The sequence below is a fragment of the Theropithecus gelada genome, chromosome 20 (genome assembly GCF_003255815.1).
Source record: "Theropithecus gelada isolate Dixy chromosome 20, Tgel_1.0, whole genome shotgun sequence".
Taxonomy (NCBI): Eukaryota; Metazoa; Chordata; class Mammalia; order Primates; family Cercopithecidae; genus Theropithecus; species Theropithecus gelada.
The window spans coordinates 24,689,122-24,710,554 of record NC_037688.1 but is presented as its reverse complement, the minus strand read 5'-3'; the positions used below and the strand labels follow the sequence as shown (position 1 = coordinate 24,710,554).

Here is a 21,433-nt window from a genome sequence, read left to right as displayed (position 1 = left end):
TTTGAGACGGAGTCTCGCACTGTGTCACCCAGGCTGGAGTGCAGTGGCGCGATCTCGGCTCACTGCAAGCTCCGCCTCCCAGGTTCACGCCATTCTCCTGCCTCAGCCTCCGAGTAGCTGGGACTACAGGCGCCCGCCACCACGCCCGGCTAGTTTTTTGTATTTTTTTAGTAGAGACGAGGTTTCACCATGTTAGCCAGGATGGTCTCGATCTCCTGACCTCGTGATCCACCCGCCTCGGCCTCCCAAAGTGCTGGGATTACAGGCTTGAGCCACCGCGCCCGGCCCGAGCATGTGCTTCTTATCCAATCAATACATATTCAGCAGAATCACATGATTGCTGAGGAAGCTTTGGAGTCAGACACCAGGGTTTCAAACTCAGCTCTGCATTTGCTATTTTTGTGACCTTGGGCACATCCTTTTACCTGCCCAGGGTCAGTTTCTTCACCTGTAAAATGCGTTAATAATACTTGATCATAGGATTAAATGAGATAATACATGTAAAGTGCTCAGCACAGCTCTGTGCTGAGCATAGGCTCAGAAATGTGACCTAGTTTATGATCACAAATTATCACAAATTGATTCCCTACTATGTCCAGTTAACAGAGAGACTCCCTCACTGGAAGCAACTCAGTGGCTGAAGCACAGAGGTGGTAGAGGTATGAGATGGGGTTGAAGAGTGGGCAGGGCCAGGTCACACTCAGCCTTGCACATCATGACGGGATTGTGACATTTTCCTGACTCCTTGGAAGCAGGGGAGGACGGTGGGAGGCAGAAATGGGAGGATGTCACTGAAAGCTTTTATTATTATTATTATTATTATTATTTTTTTTTTTTTTTTTTGAGACGGAGTCTCGCTCTGTCGCCCAGGCTGGAGTGCAGTGGCCAGATCTCAGCTCACTGCAAGCTCCGCCTCCCGGGTTCACGCCATTCTCCGGCCTCAGCCTCCCGAGTAGCTGGGACTACAGGCGCCCGCCACCTCGCCCGGCTAGTTTTTTGTATTTCTTAATAGAGACGGGGTTTCACCGTGTTAGCCAGGATGGTCTCGATCTCCTGACCTTGTGATCTGCCCGTCTCGGCCTCCCAAAGTGCTGGGATTACAGGCTTGAGCCACCGCGCCCGGCCTATTATTTTTTTTTTAATGATGTGTTTGTTTGTTTCAGAGACAGGTCTCCCTCGATTGTTCAGGCTGGAGTGCAATGGCATGATCATAGCTCACTGTAACCTCAAACTCCTGGGTTCAAGCGATCCTTCTGCCTCAGCCTCCCAAGTAGCTGGAACTGCAGGGGTGTGCTACCACTCCCAGCTCATTTTGCTCAACATTATTTTGTTACAACATTGATAAGGGAAAAAATCTATTTCTGGCTGGGGCTACTGTCTGTGCGGAGTCTGTAGCGGACTTTCTCCGGGTATTCTGGCTTCTTCCCCTATCCCAAGGATGTGCATGTTAGATTAACTAGCTTGTCTGCATGCTCCCAGCCTGCATGAGTGTGAGTGTACTCAAGGCAATGGCATCCTGTCTAGGCCTGGTTCCCGCCTGGTGCCCTGAGCTGCTGGGATAGGCTCTAGTCATCCATGACCTTGAACTGGAATAACTGGATAAATAATTGTATTACTTGTTTTTATTAGTCTTTCTTTCTTTTTTTTTCTGAGACGGAGATTTGCTCTTGTTGCCCAGGCTGGAGTGCAGCGGCACTATCTCAGCTCACTGCAACCTCCGCCTCCCAAATTCAAGCAATTCTCATGCCTCACCCTCCCGAGTAGCTGGGATTACAGGTGCCTACCACCACGCCTGGCTAATTTTTCTATTTTTAGTAGAGACAGGATTTCGCCATGCTGGCCAGACTGGTCTCAAATCCCTGACCTCAGGCGATCCGCCTTCCCCGGCCTCCCAAAGTGCTAGGTTTACAGGCGTGAGCCACCACACCTGGCCTTGTTTCTATTAGTCTTTCTTAGTCAGTGTTTAATATGAGAAGCATTTGGGTCTTTATTTGGAAGTTTGATGATATTTCCATGACCGCAAATATGCTGTAGGAACTTAACTCTTGTTTATATCAATTAGCCTATGATAAAATTGGTTTCCTTGTACGTCATTTTGCTTAAAGCTGCAATTTCCAAGAACTACATTAAGTGAGGACATTATGTAAAGACTTACTATATTCTATTAGATATTGTCAGGCCTCTGAGCCCAAGCTAAGCCATCATATCCCCTGTGACCTGCACGTATATATCCAGATCACCAGAAGCAACTGAAGATCCACAGAAGTGAAAATAGCCTTAACTGATGACATTCCACCATTGTGATTTGTTTCTGCCCCACCCCAACTGATCAATGTACTTTGTAATCTCCCCCACCCTTAAGAGAGGTTCTTTGTAATTCCCCCCACCCTTGAGAATGTACTTTGTGAGATCCACCCCCTGCCCGCAAAACATTGCTCCTAACTCCACTGCCTATCCCAAAACCTATTAAGAACTCATGATAATCCCACCACCCTTGCTGACTCCTTTTTCGGACTCAGTCCGCCTGCACCCAGGTGAAATAAACAGCCTCGTTGCTCACACAAAGCGTGTTTGGTGGACTCTCTTTACACGGACATGCATGAGACAGTTATAAGCAAGTCCCTAAGGCTAGCCCAGATCCAAGAGGAGAAGAATTGACCCCACTGCTTTATGGAAAGAGTGTCAAAGAATTTGTGGTTATCTTTAAATCCATAACAGGGCCAGCTGGGGCAACATGGCGAAACCTTGTCTCTACAAAAAATACAAAAATTAGCCGGGTGATGGAGCACAACTGTAGCCCCAGCTACTCGGAAGGCTGAGGTGGGAGGATCACCTGAGCCAGGGAAGTTGAGGCTGCAGTGAGCTGTGATCATGCCACTGCACTCCAGCCTGGGCAACAGAGTGAAACTCTGTCTCAAAACAAAAAGCCCATAGCAAGAAGCAAAAGGTGGAGGGTTCTGGGCTCCATCCCAGGGATAACCAGGGCACAGGCCCAATGCTTGCAAGAGTTGATTTCAGCTTGTGAGGAAAGACAAGGGCCCTTTCTCTTTTCCCACTCTTTCCTCCCTAACATTTTAAATGCATGTACAAGTGCCTACTTCATACCAGGTACTGGGCTGATCCCTGGAGACTCAGAGGAGAGTCAGAGGAGGTCCCTGGTGCTGCCAAGAGGGCAGACAAACCGACAGACATGGGGGAGCTATCTGAGGAGATGTGATGGAGGTCCCAGTGCCATGGGAACTGGAGACAGGAGCTGGTACTGCCTGGAAAGTCAGGAAGTCTTCCCAGGGCAGGGGATGCTTCAGTAGAGTCATGCTAAGTCTCAGGAGCAAGCCAGGCGGAGGTGGACGGTGCAGTGGTAGGTGTTCTAGCAGAGGAAACAGCAAGGCTAAAGCCCTGGCATGTTCTAGGAACATGGAGCTCTGCATGATGGCCATGCCTACCCTGCTGGGAGCAGATGGAGGAGGCTGGAGAGGCCACCCTGGGGAGAGGGAGTCTGAGCTTTCCTCCTTAGGGTGAGGGGGAGCCATGGTTCAGAGCAAAGGAGTGACATGGTCAGGATGTCACCACACACGGCAGTGTGGTGGGTGGAACTGACTAGAGGGACAGCCGTCATTTAGGGTGGAGAGGATAAAGGTGGTGCGGTCCATTATCGGAACTGGGACAGGGGAAGACAGATGGGAATGGCCCCCCAGGGCTGCTGGAAGAGTGGCTGTGGGGACTGGCTGTAGGGAATGGGATGGGAGGATGGGAGTCAGAGGCAAGGGGAGGTCCACAGAGGGGAACAGCCACGTGGGGGAATATGGTCAAGGTGGCAGCCACTCCCCCACCATCTGGAGCCCACTGCCTGGCTCTGGCTCCTCCTGGGACCCCAGCAATTCCTTCCCTACAAGACAGGGCTGGGTGACCACAGGGACCCAGCCCTTCCTCCACCCACACTTGCTCCCAGCCCCAAAGACATCCCGAGTCGCAGGAGGCTTCCCTAGGGTGCTCCAGGCTGCAGTCAGTCCCCGGGAGGCCCAGCTTGGGCTGGAGATGAGCCTCAGGCCACATCTCGGGAACACTTTCCTCCAACTCAGGCGGCAGCTGACACTAGTGTGGGCAGATGGCGACATCTAGAGGCAACTTCCACCTAACGCTGCCTCACTCACAGAACCCCCTAGCCAAAGGCTCCCCACTGGTGTTCCCATCATGCCACCCTCAGGATTTAGTAACCAAGACACCAGTCAGAGCTTGGAAGAGCTCCTCCACCCCTTCATGCCAAAGCCCAGTGCAGGGCTGGCAAGGCCCCTGGGACCCCAAGTGAACCGTGGACACTCTCCACTCCCACAGGCCCAGGAGTATGCTGGCTGGTTGACAACCTTCCCCTCCCCATTCCTGCACTGCTTCATTTCAGAGGGATTCTAGCAGCTCAGCCAACTCTCCGCTCATACAGCAATGTCCTTACCTCCACCTCACCATCCGGGACCATCCTGTGTCCAGCGTCCTGAGTGAGAACACAGAATGGCCCTCACCTTTCTGTAGCGTTCCCTCTTTTCTGTTTTTGTTTGTTTTGTCTTGTTTTGTTTTGGAGACAGGAATTCATTCTGTCACCCAAGCTGGAGTGCAGTGGTGCAGTGGTGCGATCATCTCTCATTGCAGCCTTGACCTCCTGGGCTCAAGTGATCCTCACACTTCAGCCTCCCAAGTAGCTGGGACCACAGGCATGCACAACTACACCTGGCTATGTAGTGTTCTTTTTTTGACAAATTGTTCATTTCCATCCATCCACACGCAAGGCCCCTCTGGTACTGGACACTCCTCACCAATTTTCCTTGCTTTTCACAGCCATGCAGCCGCTCACTGTTTGCCTCCTTCTCTCTCACCTGCTCCTCCCTTAATTTTCTATCTACCACTCCATCAGTCCTCCCATCCTTCCTCACTCATTCCACAGGCAGCCTGTGCATCCCCAGGGCAGGACAGGGGACCAGGACTGCAGCCACAGGGATGGGGATGAGGAGGAGGCAAACGAGAAAACAAGGACAAATACCCAAAAGCCCTAGTATCAACACGCAGGGAAAGTAGGGGATTGAGACAGGACTTTCTGCTTTGCCCCCTCCCTACCTCTATGCTGATGAAGAGCCAGCCCTGCCCCCAGCCCTTCCTGAGGCCACCACATGACCTTGCTTATTTTCTCATTCCAGGAGGTCACCTGCAGGGCTCCTCCCACCCAGCCACATTGGCTAGTCCCCCTGCCTCCATAGTGCCCCTGCAGCCCCATCCGGGGCCACTCCTGTGCTTCACTCTATTTGTTCCCTTTCTTGGACTAGCCCCTCCCGGTCCCCATGGTGGCCTCTCAGCCCCCTCAGGATGAGGTGACCCCTCGACAGCTCCACATGCCTGGCCCTGGGGCACACAAGTTTGTGCAGGGTGGACAGAGCAGTAGCTCATGGCAGGCATTCCTTCTGTTCATCTGTTGCAGAGAAAATGGGGTGAGGCGTGGGACGGCTTCCCAGAATCCCAGAAAGGCAGGAGGAGTTGAGATCTGAGACAGAGTAGGCTTTGGAGACTCCCCCTACAGACCACTCTCCCAGGAGCTAGGTTAATGGGGCTGCTTTGGGAAGCCAGGGCAGGTGGATCACCTGAGGTCAGGAGTTCCAGACCAGCCTGGCCAACATGGTGAAACCCCATCTCTATTAAAATACAAAAATTAGCTGGGTGTGGTGGCGTGTGCCTGTAGTCCCAGCTACTCGGGAGGCTGAGGCACAAGAATCACTTGAACCCAGGAGGTAGAAGTTGCAGTGAGCCAAGATCATGTCACTATACTCCAGCCTGGGTGACAGAGTGAGACTCCATCTCAAAAAAAGAAAAAATGAAAAAAAAAAAAGAAAGAAAGAACTGGGACTGGACACAGTGGCTCACACCTGTAATCCCAGCACTTTGAGAGCCTGAGGCAGGAGGATCACTTGAGGCCAGGAGTTCGAGGCTGCAGTGAGCCATGGCTGCACCACTGCACTCCAGCCTGGGCAACAGAGCAAGACCCTGCTTAAAAAAAAAAAATGTCAGAACTGGAGCCCAGGCCTCTTCAGCCCCACTCCCCTACTCCACCCTCCCTCCCACTTCCTGCCTTGCTCCTCCCAGCTAGGTGATTTTCCAGATCAAGGCTGCTTGCTGGTAGAGAAAGTCAGGGGCCAATGGAGCAAAGACATTCAGACCCACACTCGTCAGTAAAGGTTCATTCATCCCAGAGAGCCGGTTGGAGCACTGGTCACCAACAATTCAGAGGATCACTAAGCTGGGGACCATTTAAGGGCATTTAGTAGCATCAAGTAAAACGGAAACAGAAACTCTAGAGATGGGCTAGGCATGGAGGCTCACACCTGGAATCCTAGCACTTTGGGAGGCCGAGGCAAGAGGGTCACTTAAGGCCAAGAGTTTGAGACCAGCCTAGATGACAGAGCAAAACCCCATCTCTACAAAATACAAAAAAAAAAATTAGCTGGGCATGGTGGCACACACTTGTAGTTTCAGCTACTCTGGAGGCTGAGGTGGGAGGCTGGTTTGAGCCCAGGAGGCAGAGGTTGCAGTAGGAAGATATCATGCCATTGCACTCCAGCCTGGGTGACAGAGCCAGACTCTGTATCAAAACACAAATGAACAAACAAACAAGTAAACAAAACCTATAGAGATGAAAGGTGAAAAATAAGTCTATAAATCTAATTCCTTCCCAGTCTATTTAAAGAGCTCAAACAGCTCAATTTTAAAATTTTTAATTCTGGCCAGGTGCGGTGGCTCACACCTGTAATCCCAGCACTTTGGGAGGCCGAGGTGGGCAGATCACCTGAGGTCAGGAGTTTGAGACCAGCCTGACTAACATGGAGAAACCCCATCTCTACTAAAAATGCGTGGTGGTGCATACCTGTAATCCCAGCTACTTAGGAGGCTGAGGCAGGAGAATCGCTTGAATCTAGGAGGCAGAGGTTGTGGTGAGCCGAGATCGTGCCACTGCACTCCAGCCTGAGCAACAAGAGCAAAATTCCATCTCAAAAAAAAAAAAAATTAATTCTCCCTGTGTTCACTTTATCATGTTCCAAAACGATGGGACATTGGCATGTGTATAAGCTAAATATATGTAGCTTTACTCCTAAGAGCCAAAGCATTATCAGAGTCCACAGAGCTATTTTATTTTAATATAATAATAATAATTACTATTATTATTATTGAGACTGAGTCTCACTCTGTTGCCCAGGCTGGAGTGTAGTGGCATCATTTTGGCTCACTACAACCTCCGCCTCCCAGGTTCAGGCAATTATCCTGCCTCAGCCTCTCAAGTAGCTGGAATTACAGGTGTGCACCACCATGCCCATTTAATTTTCGTGTTTTTAGCAGAGACAGGGTTTCACCATGTTATCCAGGCTGCTTTTGAACTCCTGACCTCAGGTGATCTGCCCACCTTGGCTTCTCAAAGTGCTGGGATTACAAGCATGAGCCACAAGGCCCAGCCTTATTTTATTATTATTATTTTTGAGACAAGGTCTCACTTGGCCGCACAGGCTGAAGTGGAGTGGTACAATCATGGCTTACTGAAGACTCCACCTCCGAGGCTCAAGCAACCCTCCCATCTCAGACCCCTAAGTAGCAGCTGGGACTAAAGGAACACACCACCTTGCCTGGCTAATTTTTATTTTTATTTTTGTAGAGATGGAGGGGTCTCACTATGTTGCCCGGGCTGGTCTCAAACTCCTGGGCTCAAGCAATCCTCCAACCTTGGCCTCCCAAAGTGCTGGGATTACAGGTGTGAGCCACCACACTCTGCCCACAGAACTATGTTATCAGCAATAACCCCCAAAAAGCCTTCTAGCTTCCTTTCAGGACCACCAACCTCTCCTCCCAGCCCCACCCATTCCAGGCCAAAATTGTGCAAAAAACTACATAATTATCCCTTTCTGAAAGCCCACTATTGGGACTTTGGACTTGGTTCAAATCCTGGCCCTACCACTGTGTCGTGGGTGTTTTTCAACCTCTGGGCATCAATTTGTTCAAGCTGAAAAGGAGGGTTGGCTGGATATGATGGCATGAGCCACCGCACCCTTCCACTTCTGTCCACTTCTCTCTTCCAGGGGGTGGGGTAATGTGCCAAGTTGGTTTTAATGTCTCATGTTAAATAGTATGAAATTCTGGCAGGCTTTGGCCCTGAGTGTGTGGAGTCCCTCACGACAAAAGCCTTCACTTCTTTTCAGGTCTCCACACACATGGTTAACACTAAACAATAATTTCCTGGGCAATAGCCACCAAAACTTTGCAGAGCAGCATACTTCTCTTTTGGGTGGACTCTTTGAACAGCCTAAAATCTTCCATGGTCAGATAAAAGTGGTGAAACAAAGGTTGGCCTAATCTACGAACCTAAGGACTGAAAAAAAAAATGAGGATTCAAACCAAAAGAAATCAAATTTCTTTTTTTTTCTTACACTTACAAGTTTTAATTAAATATCTCTAATGGTTAGAAAATCAGTGTCAAATACGAACATTGGTATACAGCTTAAAATACAAATGTCAGTAATTGTTAAAGAACATGATTAATAATTGTTCTAAGTAAATGTTAAATCATTATTTCCCAGGAGGCAAGTTAAGCGTCAGGTGCCTGAGGGATAAGGGACAGGGCTTCAGGCTCAGATAGCTGCACGGCTGTCCCAATGAGCTTTCCACTCAGATGGTACCAGGGGCAGCTCTCATCACAGGCTGGCTCACTGGCCTTTATCCCCAGCTCCAAGGCAACACCAGGACTTTTTCTGCCACAAGAGTCACATTTCAGAGTCAAATGATTCACTTTAAGATGAAAATTGCACAGCTCACTTCCAGAATATTCTAGTTTAACCTGGGAAGTTAAGACTTCCTAAAGGCTGAAGATAGGCCACTAGGGGCTGATGGAAAAGAGTCAAGCCAGAGTCATTCTAAACACATTTTTGTTTTGTTCTGTATAATTAATTATACTGTATCTTTTTTAAGTAACTCAAGTTCAAACTCTCCATATTTCACTTATGTTTAAAAGATGCCAATTTGATTGTGTCTAAACTGAACTTTACCCAGTGGGCTGAATACTAAAGACCTTTTAGGTCAAAGGTACTTCTGGGAAAAAGATGTTTATATATTAATATACCTCAAAGTTTGCATTTTCATTATAATAAATTAGCCTTAATGTTAACAAATAACATCTCAGAAAGTTGAATCTAAGTAACCTGATCTACCATGCTAATTTGACTTTGTTTTTTGTTTTTGTTTTTTTTGAGACGGAGTTTCGCTCATGTTGCCCAGGCTGGAGTGCAGTGGCACGATCTCGGCTCACTGCAACCTCTGCCTCCTGGGTTCAAGGGATTCTCCTGCCTCAGCCTCCCAAGTAGCTGGGATTACAGGCAAGCGCCACCATGCCCGGCTAATTTTTGTATTTTTAGTAGAGACGGGGTTTCACCATGTTGGTCAGGCAGGTCTCAAACTCCTGACTTCAGATGATCCACCCACTTCAGCCTCCCAAAGTGCTGGGATTACAGGTGTGAGCCACCATGCACAGCCAACTTTTTTTTTTTTTTTAATTCAAACTTTTTTTTAGACACAGTCTACTCTGTCACCCAGTCTGGAGTGCAAACGCATGATCGCAGCTTACTCTGGCCTAGACCTCTTGGGCTCAAGAGATCCTCTCATTTCAGCCTCCCAAGTAGCTGAGACTACAAGCATGTGCTACACCCGGCTTTTTTTTTTTTTTTTTTTTGTAGAGGTAAGATCTATGTTGCCCAGGCTGGTCTCATACTGTGCTCAAGCGAGAATTCTGTCTTGGACTCCCAAAGTGCTGGGATTACAGGTGTGGCCCACTGTGCTTAGCCACAAATTTGAATTTAGAATACTATCTTATCTATCCATTTTGACCAAGCCCCAGAATCAACAGAGATACAGTTATATATTTTTTAAAAATCTGGTGAGGCGTGGTGGCTCATGCCTCTAACGCTAGCACTTTGGGAAGCTGAGGTGGGAGGATTACTTGAGCTCAGGAGTTCGCAGCCTGGCCAACACGGCGAAACTCTGTCTCTACTAAAAATACAAAAAATTAGCGGTGTGTGGTGGTGCATGCCTGTAATCCCAGCTACTTGGTAGCAGAAGCACAAGACTCACTTCAACCTGGGAGGCAGACGTTGCAGTGAGCTGAGATTGTGCCACTGCACTTCAGCCTGGGCGACTGAGTGAGACTGTCTCAAAAAAAGAAAGAAAGAAAATAAATCTAAATTATGCCAATAGTATCAAACTTTCTTACCTAAAATCATATACAATTTTAAGCACCAAAGCATATTTTCTTCAAAAGTTACATCCAAAATATTAAATGCTCAATTTTATTTTTCAGTTCATTTTGAGTCTCAATACTGAAATCTCTGTATAAAAGCAATAATAAATGCTTTGAAAGACCTGACAAGTACCACTAACTTCCTCTCAAATCCCAGTGTCCTGAGGAAGTAGCCCATGTGCTTCAAGAAGTCCAAGGACAGCAGGATAGTGGTCAGGGAGACAGGAGTTTAATCAGGAGGTGCTCCCCAGAATGTTCATGGAAAGAACTGATGATTCACAATGGAAAAAAAGCAAATGATAAATAAGCCTTTCTTCTTTCTCAATATTACTAATTAGAAAGCAGGAAAATCTATTAGGCAGAGAAACACCAGATATGCCTGGAGACACAGGTAAGGAGTCTGTGTTCTCTCAGCTGTCTCACAAGTTAATGAATCAGATACATTTATGACCCATGCTAGGCTCCAAAGTAAGATTCAGGTACTCTGTATGCCAGTAAAGGCTTCAAGGGTACTCCAGGGTTTAGCCGGTATAAAGAATAAAGAACAAAGAAAATGTCAGACAACCAGCCTGGGCAACATAGCAAGATCATGTTTTTACCAAAAAAAAATATTTTTAAATTATCTGGGCCTGGTGGTTCATGCTGTAGACCCAGCTACTTGGGAGGCTAAGAGGGGAGGGAACATTGGAGTCCAGGAGTTTGACAGCAGTGAGTTATAATGATGCCACTGCACTCCAGCCTGGGCGACAAAGCAAGACCTTGTCTCAAAAAACAACAAAAAGTGAACGTCAGATAGAATCCTCAATTTTAACAACAAACCCTCATGCTAGCAGAATGGAAGTGATTTACATTTTATTTTTAAGATCTAGGAGAAAGGCTGGGTGTGGTGGCTCATGCCTATAATCCCAGCACTTTGGGAGGCCGAGGTGGGAAGATTGCTTGAGTCTAGGAGTATGAGACCAGTCTGGACAACATGACAAAACCCTGTCTCTACAAAAATTTTAAAAATTAGCCAGGCATAGTGGTGCATAGTCCCAGCTCTTCGGGAGGTTGAGGCAAGAGGATTGTTTGAGCCTCAGCTGCAGAGGTTGCAGTGAGCCAAGATCATGACATTGCACTCCAGTCTGGTGACAGGGAGACCCTGTCAAGAAGGAAGGAAGGAAGGAATGAAAGAAATACAGAGAGAGAGAGAGGGGGGAGAAAGAGAGAGAGAGAGAGGAAGGAAGGACTAAGAGATAAGATGGATTTTTTTTTTTTTTTTGAGACAGAGTTTCGCTCTTGTTGCCCAGGCTGGAGTGCAATGGTGTGATCTCAGCTCACCACAACCTCTACCTCCCAGGTTCAAGTGATTTTCCTGCCTCAGCCTCCCGAGTAGCTGGGATTACAGGCATGCACCACCACACCTGGCTAATTTTGTATTTTTAATAGAGATGGGGTTTCTCCATGTTGCTCAGGCTGGTATGGAATTCCTGACCTCAGGTCATCTATCCGCCTCAGCCTCCCAAAGTGCTGGTATTACAGGCGTGACCCACCGCACCCGGCCAAGAAGGAATATTAATGGTTTCAGAATAAAAGGATCAAGGCTTAAATATTCAAAAGAGAATTTCTTAGATGAAAACACATGACTAAACAGTTGCACTGAAAAATGTACAGAGAAACACCACCAAATTAGAAGTATCCCAGCATTTGACTGAATGTCAGCTGGGACGTAGACAAAAAACAGGAAGCCAGACCTAGCTATTTGCTTTTCTTTTCAGTGGGTGGCATAAAGGGGTAAGTTGAGAAAAGGGATTCACAAATGTAGTTCAACTTAATTGAAGAATTCTGCCTGATGTAGTAGAAGCAAATAAAATTGTTGGTTTTGTGGGATTATATTTGTTCCCATTTAGGGACATATTTCCTGTTGTTTAAATCCCATAGCAACTCATGAGATGAAATTCATCTCCAAAAACGTATCCACATGACGAATTTCCAAGTAAATACAAAGAGTCTACAGCCCACAGAAACCATTACAAATTATTTTTTATTTTTGCCCCAACTCCTATACTAAATATGGTCTAAAGTTGAGGACTAGCAATGGTGGTTTATCCCACAGTCTTGGGGCAAGTGTCCCATCTGATAAGTCTCACTTCTCCCTCCTTCCCACCACCTCTCAGGAAAGGATTCAGAGACCCTTGGTTAGAAACTGTTGTCCTTAAGCCTTTTGTGTTTTCACCTCTCCAGATAGAGATTGAATCTTAAGTCCACCATCTGCTAAATAAACCTGTCCTGTCTAAACATCTATCACCACAACTACCATATGCAATCGCATTTTCTCCTTTCCTGCAGCCATAGGCAGCAGGAACATGTGAAAAATTCTTTCAGACAGTATTTTGTAGTTGGCAGGTGCAGGGTAAATGAGGGATTCAGCATAGCAGAGGTAGAAGGATTGTGTGGAATTGACAGAAGAATATTTGAGAGGTATAATCAGAAAGCTTTAAATGCTGTGAATCAACCCCCAAAGGCTCAGCCCAGGAGGAAATTTTACTAATGCAGGAAAGGTCAGGAGTTAAGGCATAGACTAGTTACCTACTAGCATGGCTCAAAGTTTCTGGAATGGGACTCAGTAGAGGGAACCAAAAGCTGCAACAGTAAATTCAGCTGGTCCAGAGGCATAGATCCTATCAGCTGAAAATCAAAACAAGTCATTCCAAGCATGCTTACAGTAGGCGTGTTTGCAAGCTTAAGGATTCAGTTTTAAAATAAACGAAAACAGAGCTAGAATGTAGTATTACAAAATTTCTCATAACCATAATCACACACAAAAAAGTTAGGATATTGCATAGAAAAGTGTCCTGTAGTATGCTTTGTAAACCTAGGCCTTAGTAATTTAACTAAAAGACAGACAAATAAAATATCTCTTCATAATCTAGAAGTCCATGATTATGAATTCAGGAGAATTATTGAATTTGCAGATTTTTGTGGCAAGACCTCACAAGATCCTGAAGTTCTTTATTCTCAGAATCATGATTAAATTTACCCTTTGAAGGCTCAAGGCTGACACAGTTTCACATCTTTATCAAACGACTTGGGTTACATGAGCCCAAACCAATTCTATAGACTTTATGTTGTGTCCTCTCTGCATATAAGACTTGATCAGACATACACGGACATGAAATCACTGCTATTTAACTGTTTTTTAAAGCTAGGCTGTTTGTTTCTTTGTTTCTTCCTCCTGTTAGTCTATTTAGCAAATTAAACCTGCCTGCGCTTTTAATAGTAAGGTTTGGATAGCTAGTTTAAGAGTAAGTGAAACGTTTTAGAAGAGCATTTATGTTAACCTTGACAATAGGATGGGAGATTCTTAACCCCCCTTGTAATATGCACCGATTGATTCTGAGTTAAAATATACCACAGTGACAGTGATATCATCCCTGTACATCCTCGCCAAGTCCTCTGGCAATGTCAGCATCGCCGCCAGCCGCTCTGCCTCCATCTCCCCATACTCATTGTTCCCGATTGCATGTCTGATCAGCCGCGTGGCTGCATTTTGGTCAGCCTCGTGGAGCCCGCTGGCTTTCCTCTGCAGCAGCAGGCTCTGCATGAGCCCCAAGTTGGCGGGTCTCTGGGCCAGGTCTGTCTTGTGCTGATCTGCCTCAGTCAGGTGCCCTACTACCAGCCTTACCACGTCCTCATTGCTCAGCATGTCCCACAGGCCATCTGAGGCCAGCACAAGGAACTTATCCTGGGGCCTCAGCCTGTGGTATGTGACCTCAGGCTCAGCAGTCAGGTAGGGTGGAGTGTAGTAGTGTGGGGGTGTGAACTGGTAAATGTTGAGGGCCTCAGTATTGAAGCCCCTCTCCAGAACGCTGCGCTGCAACTCTTTACTCCACTTCAGCTGAACATCCCCAAAGGCCCTGCAGGGGATGAGGACACCCAGCAGCCTGTCCTCCATGATGATTGTCCTGTCCTCTGACTCAGGGTGCTCCCTCTTTAGCCGGGACAGCTCGGCCTGGTTCCAGGCATTGTGGTCACGGGTAAGGGGCAGACAAGACCACACGCCATTGTCCTCCTGGACACCAAGGATGGCTCGGCAGTCACCAGCATTTGCCACGTGCAAGTGAATTCCATCAACATGGGCCATGCAAGCTGTTGCCCCAGAGAAAGCAACCTGGAGTGACAGGTTCCTTGTCACCTCATCTTCCAGAGGGGCCTGGATTTCCAGCGAGATGTCAGAATCCAGTCTCTGGAAGGAGTACATTAATGCTTCTTCAATGCTTAGTCCCATTTCCATATGCAAGTCAAGCAGTTCCTGCCAATAGACACGGAGGTGGTCAAGATGCACGGATGTGACATCCTTGTAGATACTGTCCCCTGGGTGCTTGAGCCAATGCAGGATGGGCAGCAAGGGTTTCATGCTTTCCATAGCTCCCTCCATGTGCTCCAGGGTCTGGTGGGACATCAGGGACACTGCCACATAGTAGAAGAGCCTCTCACTCACTGCTTGGGCACATGCATGACCGCCATGTCCATCGAAGATGCCAAACATTAGTCCATTGGTTTGCAGGCAGGAGGCTACACCTCGCCGGTCCTCCACTGGTGAATTGGCAGCCAGCTGATTGCTCTCAAACCGCAACACTGAATTTGGAACTCTACTTTCAAGGTCAAGAATCTTGTGGGCTGATTCGCCAGCTCGAAGCACTTCGTTTATCTGCTCAGGGCTGAGTTGCAAGTGAAAATCATCTTCCTCTGTTGATGTGTGTCTGTAGGCTTTGCACAGAGTGAAGCCACCACATGGGGAACTGTTTAGGGTGGGTGGCACCCGGGAAAAGAGCCTCCATTTTAATTTATTCCTATTTGAGACATACCTGGAGTATAAGCGTCTGCCCCCTTGCAGTGTGGCAATGCTGTTCCTTGTAGAATTTAAGATCCAGTAGGACACAGTACTTGACATTCTGAAACTATATCAGCAAATGTGTTCCTTCAGCAAAACAAGGATATTTTTAAACCTAAAAATTAAAAAGTTGAAGTTTCAAATTTAATTTCTTAAACATACTGACTTCTGAAAACATTTGCTAATATCCTGAACAAAAATGACTTAGAATAAACTATTTACAATACACTAAACTCACTCTCACCAGCAGACTATAAGTGTTCATTTAAATATCTGCTTCGGGGGCCGGGCGTGGTGGCTCATGCCTGTAATCCTAGCATTTTGGGAGGCCAAGGTGTGTGGATAGCTTGAGCCCAGGAGTTCGAGACTAGCCTGGGCAACATGGTGAAACCCTGTCTCTCCAAAAAAATTAAAAAAAAAAAAAAAAATTGGTAGGCATGGTGGTGTGCACCTATAGTCACAGCTACTTGGGAGGCTGAGGTAGGAGAATCATCTGAGCCTGGGAAGTTGAGGCTGAAGAAAGCAGTGATTGTGCCACTGCAGTCTAGCCTGGGCCTCTTGCTAGAGAAGGAGTGAGACCCTGTCTCGAAAAAAACAAAAACAAAAACAAACAAATAAATAAATAAATAATCTGCTTCGGGCATAGTGGCTCATACCTATAACCCCAGCCACTCCAAAGGCTGAGGCGGGAGGATCACTTGAGCCTAGGAGTTCCGAGACCAGCCTGTGCAACAGAAGGGGACCTGGTTTCTACAAAAAATTTTCTTACAAATTAGCTGGGCATGGTGGCACACACCTATAGTCCCATTCACTTGGAAGGCTGAGGTGAGAGGATTGCTTAAGCCCTGGAGGCCAAGGCTGCAATGAGCGGTGCTCCTGCCACTGCACTCCAGCCTGGGCGACAGAGCAAGACCCTGTCTCAAAAAATAAATTTTATATATATATATATATATATATATGTATTTTCCCACTAGTCTATAAACTCCATGACTCAAGCAACTATGGCTGCCTTACTCACCAACAGCTTTCCAGTGCCTGGACCTGTACCCAGCACACACTAAGTCCTCAAATACTGGCTAAATATGACATTTTCAGAGGCCCAATAGCACACTAGCTGTGATACTATCTTGTGTAGCATCAGACACACTGCTGATGAGGTAACACTCCAGTTATCTATTGGTGGAATGGGAATATTAGTCTTAGAAGGTTTTGTGAGAATTTAATAAAATATGACCCTTCTACTAAAAAAAAAAAAAAAGTAGTTATTATTTTCATCATTAGGTATATACCCCTCTAGTCATTCTGCACTTTTTTTTTTTTTTTTTTTGAGATGGAGCCTGGCTCTGTGCCCAGGCTAGAGTGCAATGGTAAGATCATGGCTCACTGCAGCCTTGCCCTTCTGGCATCAAGGGATCCTCCTGCCTCAGCCTCCCAAGTAACTGGGACTACAGGCATGAGCCACTATGCCTAGCTAATAGACAGGGTCTCCCTGTGTTGTCCAGGCTGGTCTCAAACTCCTGGGCTCAAGCGATCTTCTGCCCTTGGCCTCCCAAAGTGCTGAGATTACAGGTGGGAGCTACCGCACCCTGTCATTCCGTACATATTTTTGTAGAGTTGTAACCACAACTTTGAATCTAGTTTTCCTGATAAGAGTATTTTTTCACACCTGATGGCTACATTTTGGCATAAAGAATTGCAACTTACTTAACTATTCTCTACTGCTGGAGATTTAGAGGTTATTTCCACTACTTGCTCTTTATTAATATAAAATACCAAACTGGACTGGGCACAGTGGCTCATGCCTATAATCTCAGCATTTTGGGAGGCCAAGGTGAGAGGATCACTTGAGGCTAGGGAGTTTAAGACAACCCTGGGTGATACAGGAAGTGCCCCATCTCTACAAAAATTTTGAGATTAGCTGGGCATGGTGGTACGTGCCTGTAGTCCCAGCTACTCACGAGGCTGAGGTGGGAGGATCGCTTGAGCCCAGGAGTTCAAGGCTGCAGTGAGCTATGATCACACTGCTGCACTCCAGCCTGGGCGACAGAGCTGGATCTGTCTCTAAAAACAACAACAACAACAAAACCCCACCAAACTGTACTGCCTTATGCAGTAACCTTTTCTCTATTTAGGTTTTATCCCAGTTATTTCCCAAACAAGGAGTCAGTAGGTCCAAGGGTATAGACTCATTGCCAAACTGATTTCCAAAAGCTTCACATCTGCCTCCGCAAGGGGGTGACGAGTTTCCTAGTCCCTTCACTAGCCTCTGGTGGTACTTCTCCTTGGAATAAAATAAATAAAATAGAAAAAAAAAAAGAACAAAACCTTGACCCATTATAATGAGCTTTTCTGCGGTTTCATGTATGAATCCTGCCCTCAGGATCTCGAGATCATTTGTCGGGATCTCAAGAGCTCCCAGGACTGAGGACCGTCCCCTCACTCCCCCACCCCTGCCAGCCCATCCCGCAGAAGTCGGGGCGGGGGCGGTCGGTCCGGGAGCAGAGGGCGCCTGACGCTCTGGCCCTGCAGTCAAGGCAGACAGCGGTGCAGGGCAATCCACCGCACCCGGGACGCAAACCATTTTGCATCCTTAAAGAAAACAGACAGGTCCCAAGTTCAAATCTCTGACTACAGCCTCATCGCTAAGTGCACGGACTCCGGAGCCCACCAAAACCGATCTGCCTAGAACTCCGAGGGCCGTACCCCAGCTGGGTGCCCCCGGGCGACCCGCTTGGTGCCTCTGAGCCCCGGCTTGCCAGCCTGTAAAACAGGAGCGCGCAGTCGGGACACAGAGCTCCAAGGGGTGCTCGAAGGGCCAGAGCAGCTAGTGGGGTGCCTCGGTAGGTAGCCAAGGGTCCTCGGCGAGCCCGCGGGTCCACGTGGCGCGCGCACGTGAGTGGGGTGACCGTGGTCGTAGGCCCAGCTGGTCCCTCTCTGCCGCGGGCCCACCCCCTCACCTCAGCTCTCCGCCCAGTCACCTGAGCCGGTGCCGCAGACTGGGAGGGTCAGGCGCCGGCGAGGCCTGGCGGAGAAAGAGGTGTCCACATCCCCCGCTCGTTCCCTTCCCTACCTCGGACCCTCGCCCACTTTTCACCAGCTGGCGAGGCCACAGCCGCCTGCTCGGTCGGGTCAGTCCCGCGCCTGCGCACAGTGCCACAACTGCGGCCACCAGGTCCTCACCTCACCCAGGCAGTCCCTAGTCAGGACCCAGCTCCAGAAGGAAGCGCCCTCCCGCCAGCCCTGGTTGGCTCAATAGCGGAGGCGGGCCCTTGATGGACAGAGTTATTGCCCAATGGTTAAAGAGGGTGAGAGGCAGGCAGAAAGGCGGGACCCGGGAGGGGCCAACACCGCCTCTTACCGCTGCCTTGGTGCTGAAAGTGTTCCAGCGCGGGGCTACGGGACCAGGCAATCACGTGCCTGAGATCGCCAGCTACGTGGCCGATCTGCACACCCCGAACCCAGCGGCCTCCCCAATTCCTCACCGCTGTTAGAACACCCCACTGCTTCCTCTCCATTTCGGTGTCGACCACTCCAGAACCCTCTCCTAAGAGCCACACCCTGGTATCCAACTACCTGGACACCTGCCTCTGGAGGCCCCTAGGCGCCTCAAACATAACTTCCCCCAAACTCAGCTTCTGCCAAACTTGCTTTTTCTCTTCTCTCCTAACCCAGTAATGGACCCACCATCTGCTCAGAGACCCAAGCCAAACCCCTGACTCGGGTCTTGACTCCTTTCTCTCCCTCACCCTCTCTTTTCAATTATCTAATCCTGTAAATCCGATCTTCTAAATTTCTCTCCCCTCATCCATCCAGCGACGCAGCCACCCTATTCCAAGCCTCTCACTTGGTTTTCCGGTTTTCCCTCCTCCACCTTTGACTTGGTGCTAACCCCAGAGCAGAACAGCCAGAATGACGCCCCTGCCCCTTTTTTTCGTGGTTGGAGGGTAGAGACAAGGTCTTTCAATGTTGCCCAGGCTGGTCTCAAACTGCTGGGCTCAGGCGATCCTCCCACCTCAGCCTCCCCAAAGTGCTGGGATTGCAGACGTGAGCCATCACGCCTGGCAGAATGACACTTCTAAAACTCAAATTCCAAGGCCGAGCGCGGCGGCTTCCGCCTGTAATCCCAGCACTTTCGGAGGCCGAGTTGGGCGGATCACCTGAAGTCAAGAGTTTGAGACCAGCCTGGCCAACATGACAAAACCCTGCCTCTACTAAAAACACAAAAATTAGCTGGGAGTGGTGGCGCGTGCTTGTAGTCCCAGCTGCCCAGGACGCTGAGGCACGAGAATCATTTGAACCAGGGAGGTGGAAGTTGCACTGAGGCGAGATCATGCCACTGCACTCCAGCCTGGGAGACAGAGTGAGAGTCCGTCTCAAAAAAAAAAACAAAAACAACCCAAAAAACCCCTCAAATTCCTGCCCTAACATCTTTAGTGGTTTCCCACAAACCATTAAGCTTTGAACTGACCATTATATTGGCCTACTACTGACAATTAACCCAGTATGGCTGGTGGCTGGTAGGTTGAGAGAGACAGAGAACCCTGACACCAGATAATCCCTCCGTCCCTTCTGGTCCTAACATTGTGGAATTCTCGTGATCACCTGCTTCCTTATAAATTATTTTAACAGAACTCTTGTAACTATGATAAGTCAGATGGAGTCCTTCCCTGGAGACAGAGAAAAATGGAAGACAACTAGAAAAAGCCACTTGGAGCCCTGAGAACGTGGTCTTCCAGAAGGAGGACACACTGGCTTATCTGGGGAGCCTGGCCAGCCTTCTGGACCCAAGGATGTGATTGCAATAAAACGGCTCCTGTCAGACTTGCCCTTGTATATTTATAGTTCCACTCACCCTTAGCCCTTTCCAGAAGTTCAAAGTCAGGATTTGCAATATCTGTCTTCCTGCATAATAAGAGGACTGTTTCAGACTCAAACTAAAAGTAAGTCTAAGGGTTTCTAATAAATGAGTGCAAGAGAATGCGAAAGCACACTTCCGCCCTCCCCCCCGCCGCCCCCGCCCCGCAGACAGGTCATATAGGGTCACAACGGGTTACCCTTCCGGACAGAGGCAGCAGTGTTTAATTATTCAATCTGCAGGCGTTATGGGTGCCCACAAGGTGTCAGGCCCTGGACTGACTGCTGAGACACGCAGATGGCTGCCCCCACCACTTTCCTGAGAAAAATTACATCATTCCACCAAGTCTGAAACCACTGAGTTTTTCTAAGTTACCACACACACCCACTTCCAAAGTAAAAATGCACCCTGGAGGATTTTATGTGCACTGGAACTTTCATTTCAAGGCTATAACCAGTTCAGTCACCCTATATAGGATGGCCAGCCCAAGTCCCTCACTGGATCTCTCAAGCTTCCTTGTCCCAAGGTCTTATAAGCAAATACGAAGGAAAAGGATTACTTATCTCTCCTTCAAGAAAGGGAAAGCATAGCTCAATTGGCAGGTTTTTTTTTTTTTTTAATTTTGTTTTTGTTTTGAGACGGAGTCACACTCTGTTACCCAGGCTGGAGTGCAATGGTGTGGTCTTAGCTCACTGCAACCTCTGCCTCCCTGGTTCAAGTAATTCTCCCAGCTCAGCTTCCCAAGTAGCTGGGACTACAGGCATGTGCCTCCATACCTGGCTAATATTTGTATTTTTAGTAGAGAGGGGGTTTCACTACATTGGCCAGGCCGGTCTCGAACTCCTGACCTTGTGATCCACCCGCCTTGGCCTCCCAAAGTGCTGGGATTACAGGCGTGAGCCACCATGCCCAGCCGTTCATTTGGCATTTTTAGAGAAAAGATGTAAAAATATTCAGCTTCACTCAAAACCAAAGAAATGGCCAGGCATGGTGGCTCATGCCTGTAATCCCAACAATTTGGGAGGCCGAAGCAGGTAGATCACTTGAGCTCAGGAGTTCGAGACCATCCTGGGCAACATGATGAAACCCCCCTCTCTACAAAAAATACAAAAATTAAGCTGGGCACGGTGGCTCATGCCTGTAATCCCAGCACTTTGGGAGGTCAAGGTGGGCAGATCACTTGAGGTTGGGAGTTCGAGACCAGCCTGGCCAACAGAGTGAAACCCCTTCTCTACTAAAAATACAAAAAATTACCCAAGCATAGTAGTTCATATCTGTAATTCCAGCTACATGAGGCTGAGGCAGGATAATTGCTTGAACCTGGTAGGCAGAGGTTGCACTCCGGCTTGGATGACAGAGTAAGACTCCGTCTCAAAAAAAAAAAAAAAAAAAAAAAAAA

At 48.1% G+C, this 21,433-nt stretch overlaps 1 protein-coding gene across 9 annotated transcripts; it reads right to left on the bottom strand.

Annotated features, from left to right (window-relative positions):
* Nucleotides 1-8,433: 8,433 nt before the first annotated feature.
* Nucleotides 8,434-18,552, bottom strand: PDP2 (pyruvate dehyrogenase phosphatase catalytic subunit 2). 9 transcript variants are annotated; one of them, XM_025371371.1, is made up of 3 exons: nucleotides 18,250-18,552; nucleotides 15,836-15,929; nucleotides 8,434-15,294 (listed from the first exon to the last, which is right to left on the bottom strand). In XM_025371371.1, exon 3 carries the CDS (start codon nucleotides 15,237-15,239, stop codon nucleotides 13,650-13,652), a length of 1,590 nt encoding a protein of 529 aa, XP_025227156.1. In that variant the 5' UTR covers nucleotides 15,240-15,294; nucleotides 15,836-15,929; nucleotides 18,250-18,552; the 3' UTR covers nucleotides 8,434-13,649. The 9 variants fall into 9 exon arrangements, with proteins under 9 accessions (XP_025227156.1, XP_025227157.1, XP_025227153.1 ...); XM_025371372.1 differs by having other exon boundaries at nucleotides 18,274-18,552; XM_025371368.1 differs by having other exon boundaries at nucleotides 18,158-18,412.
* Nucleotides 18,553-21,433: the final 2,881 nt, after the last annotated feature.

What these genes read in the sequence shown, in the direction of transcription:
- PDP2 (XM_025371371.1), bottom strand. Translation starts at nt 15,239, where the DNA reads ATGTCAAGTACTGTGTCCTACTGGATCTTAAATTCTACAAGGAACAGC.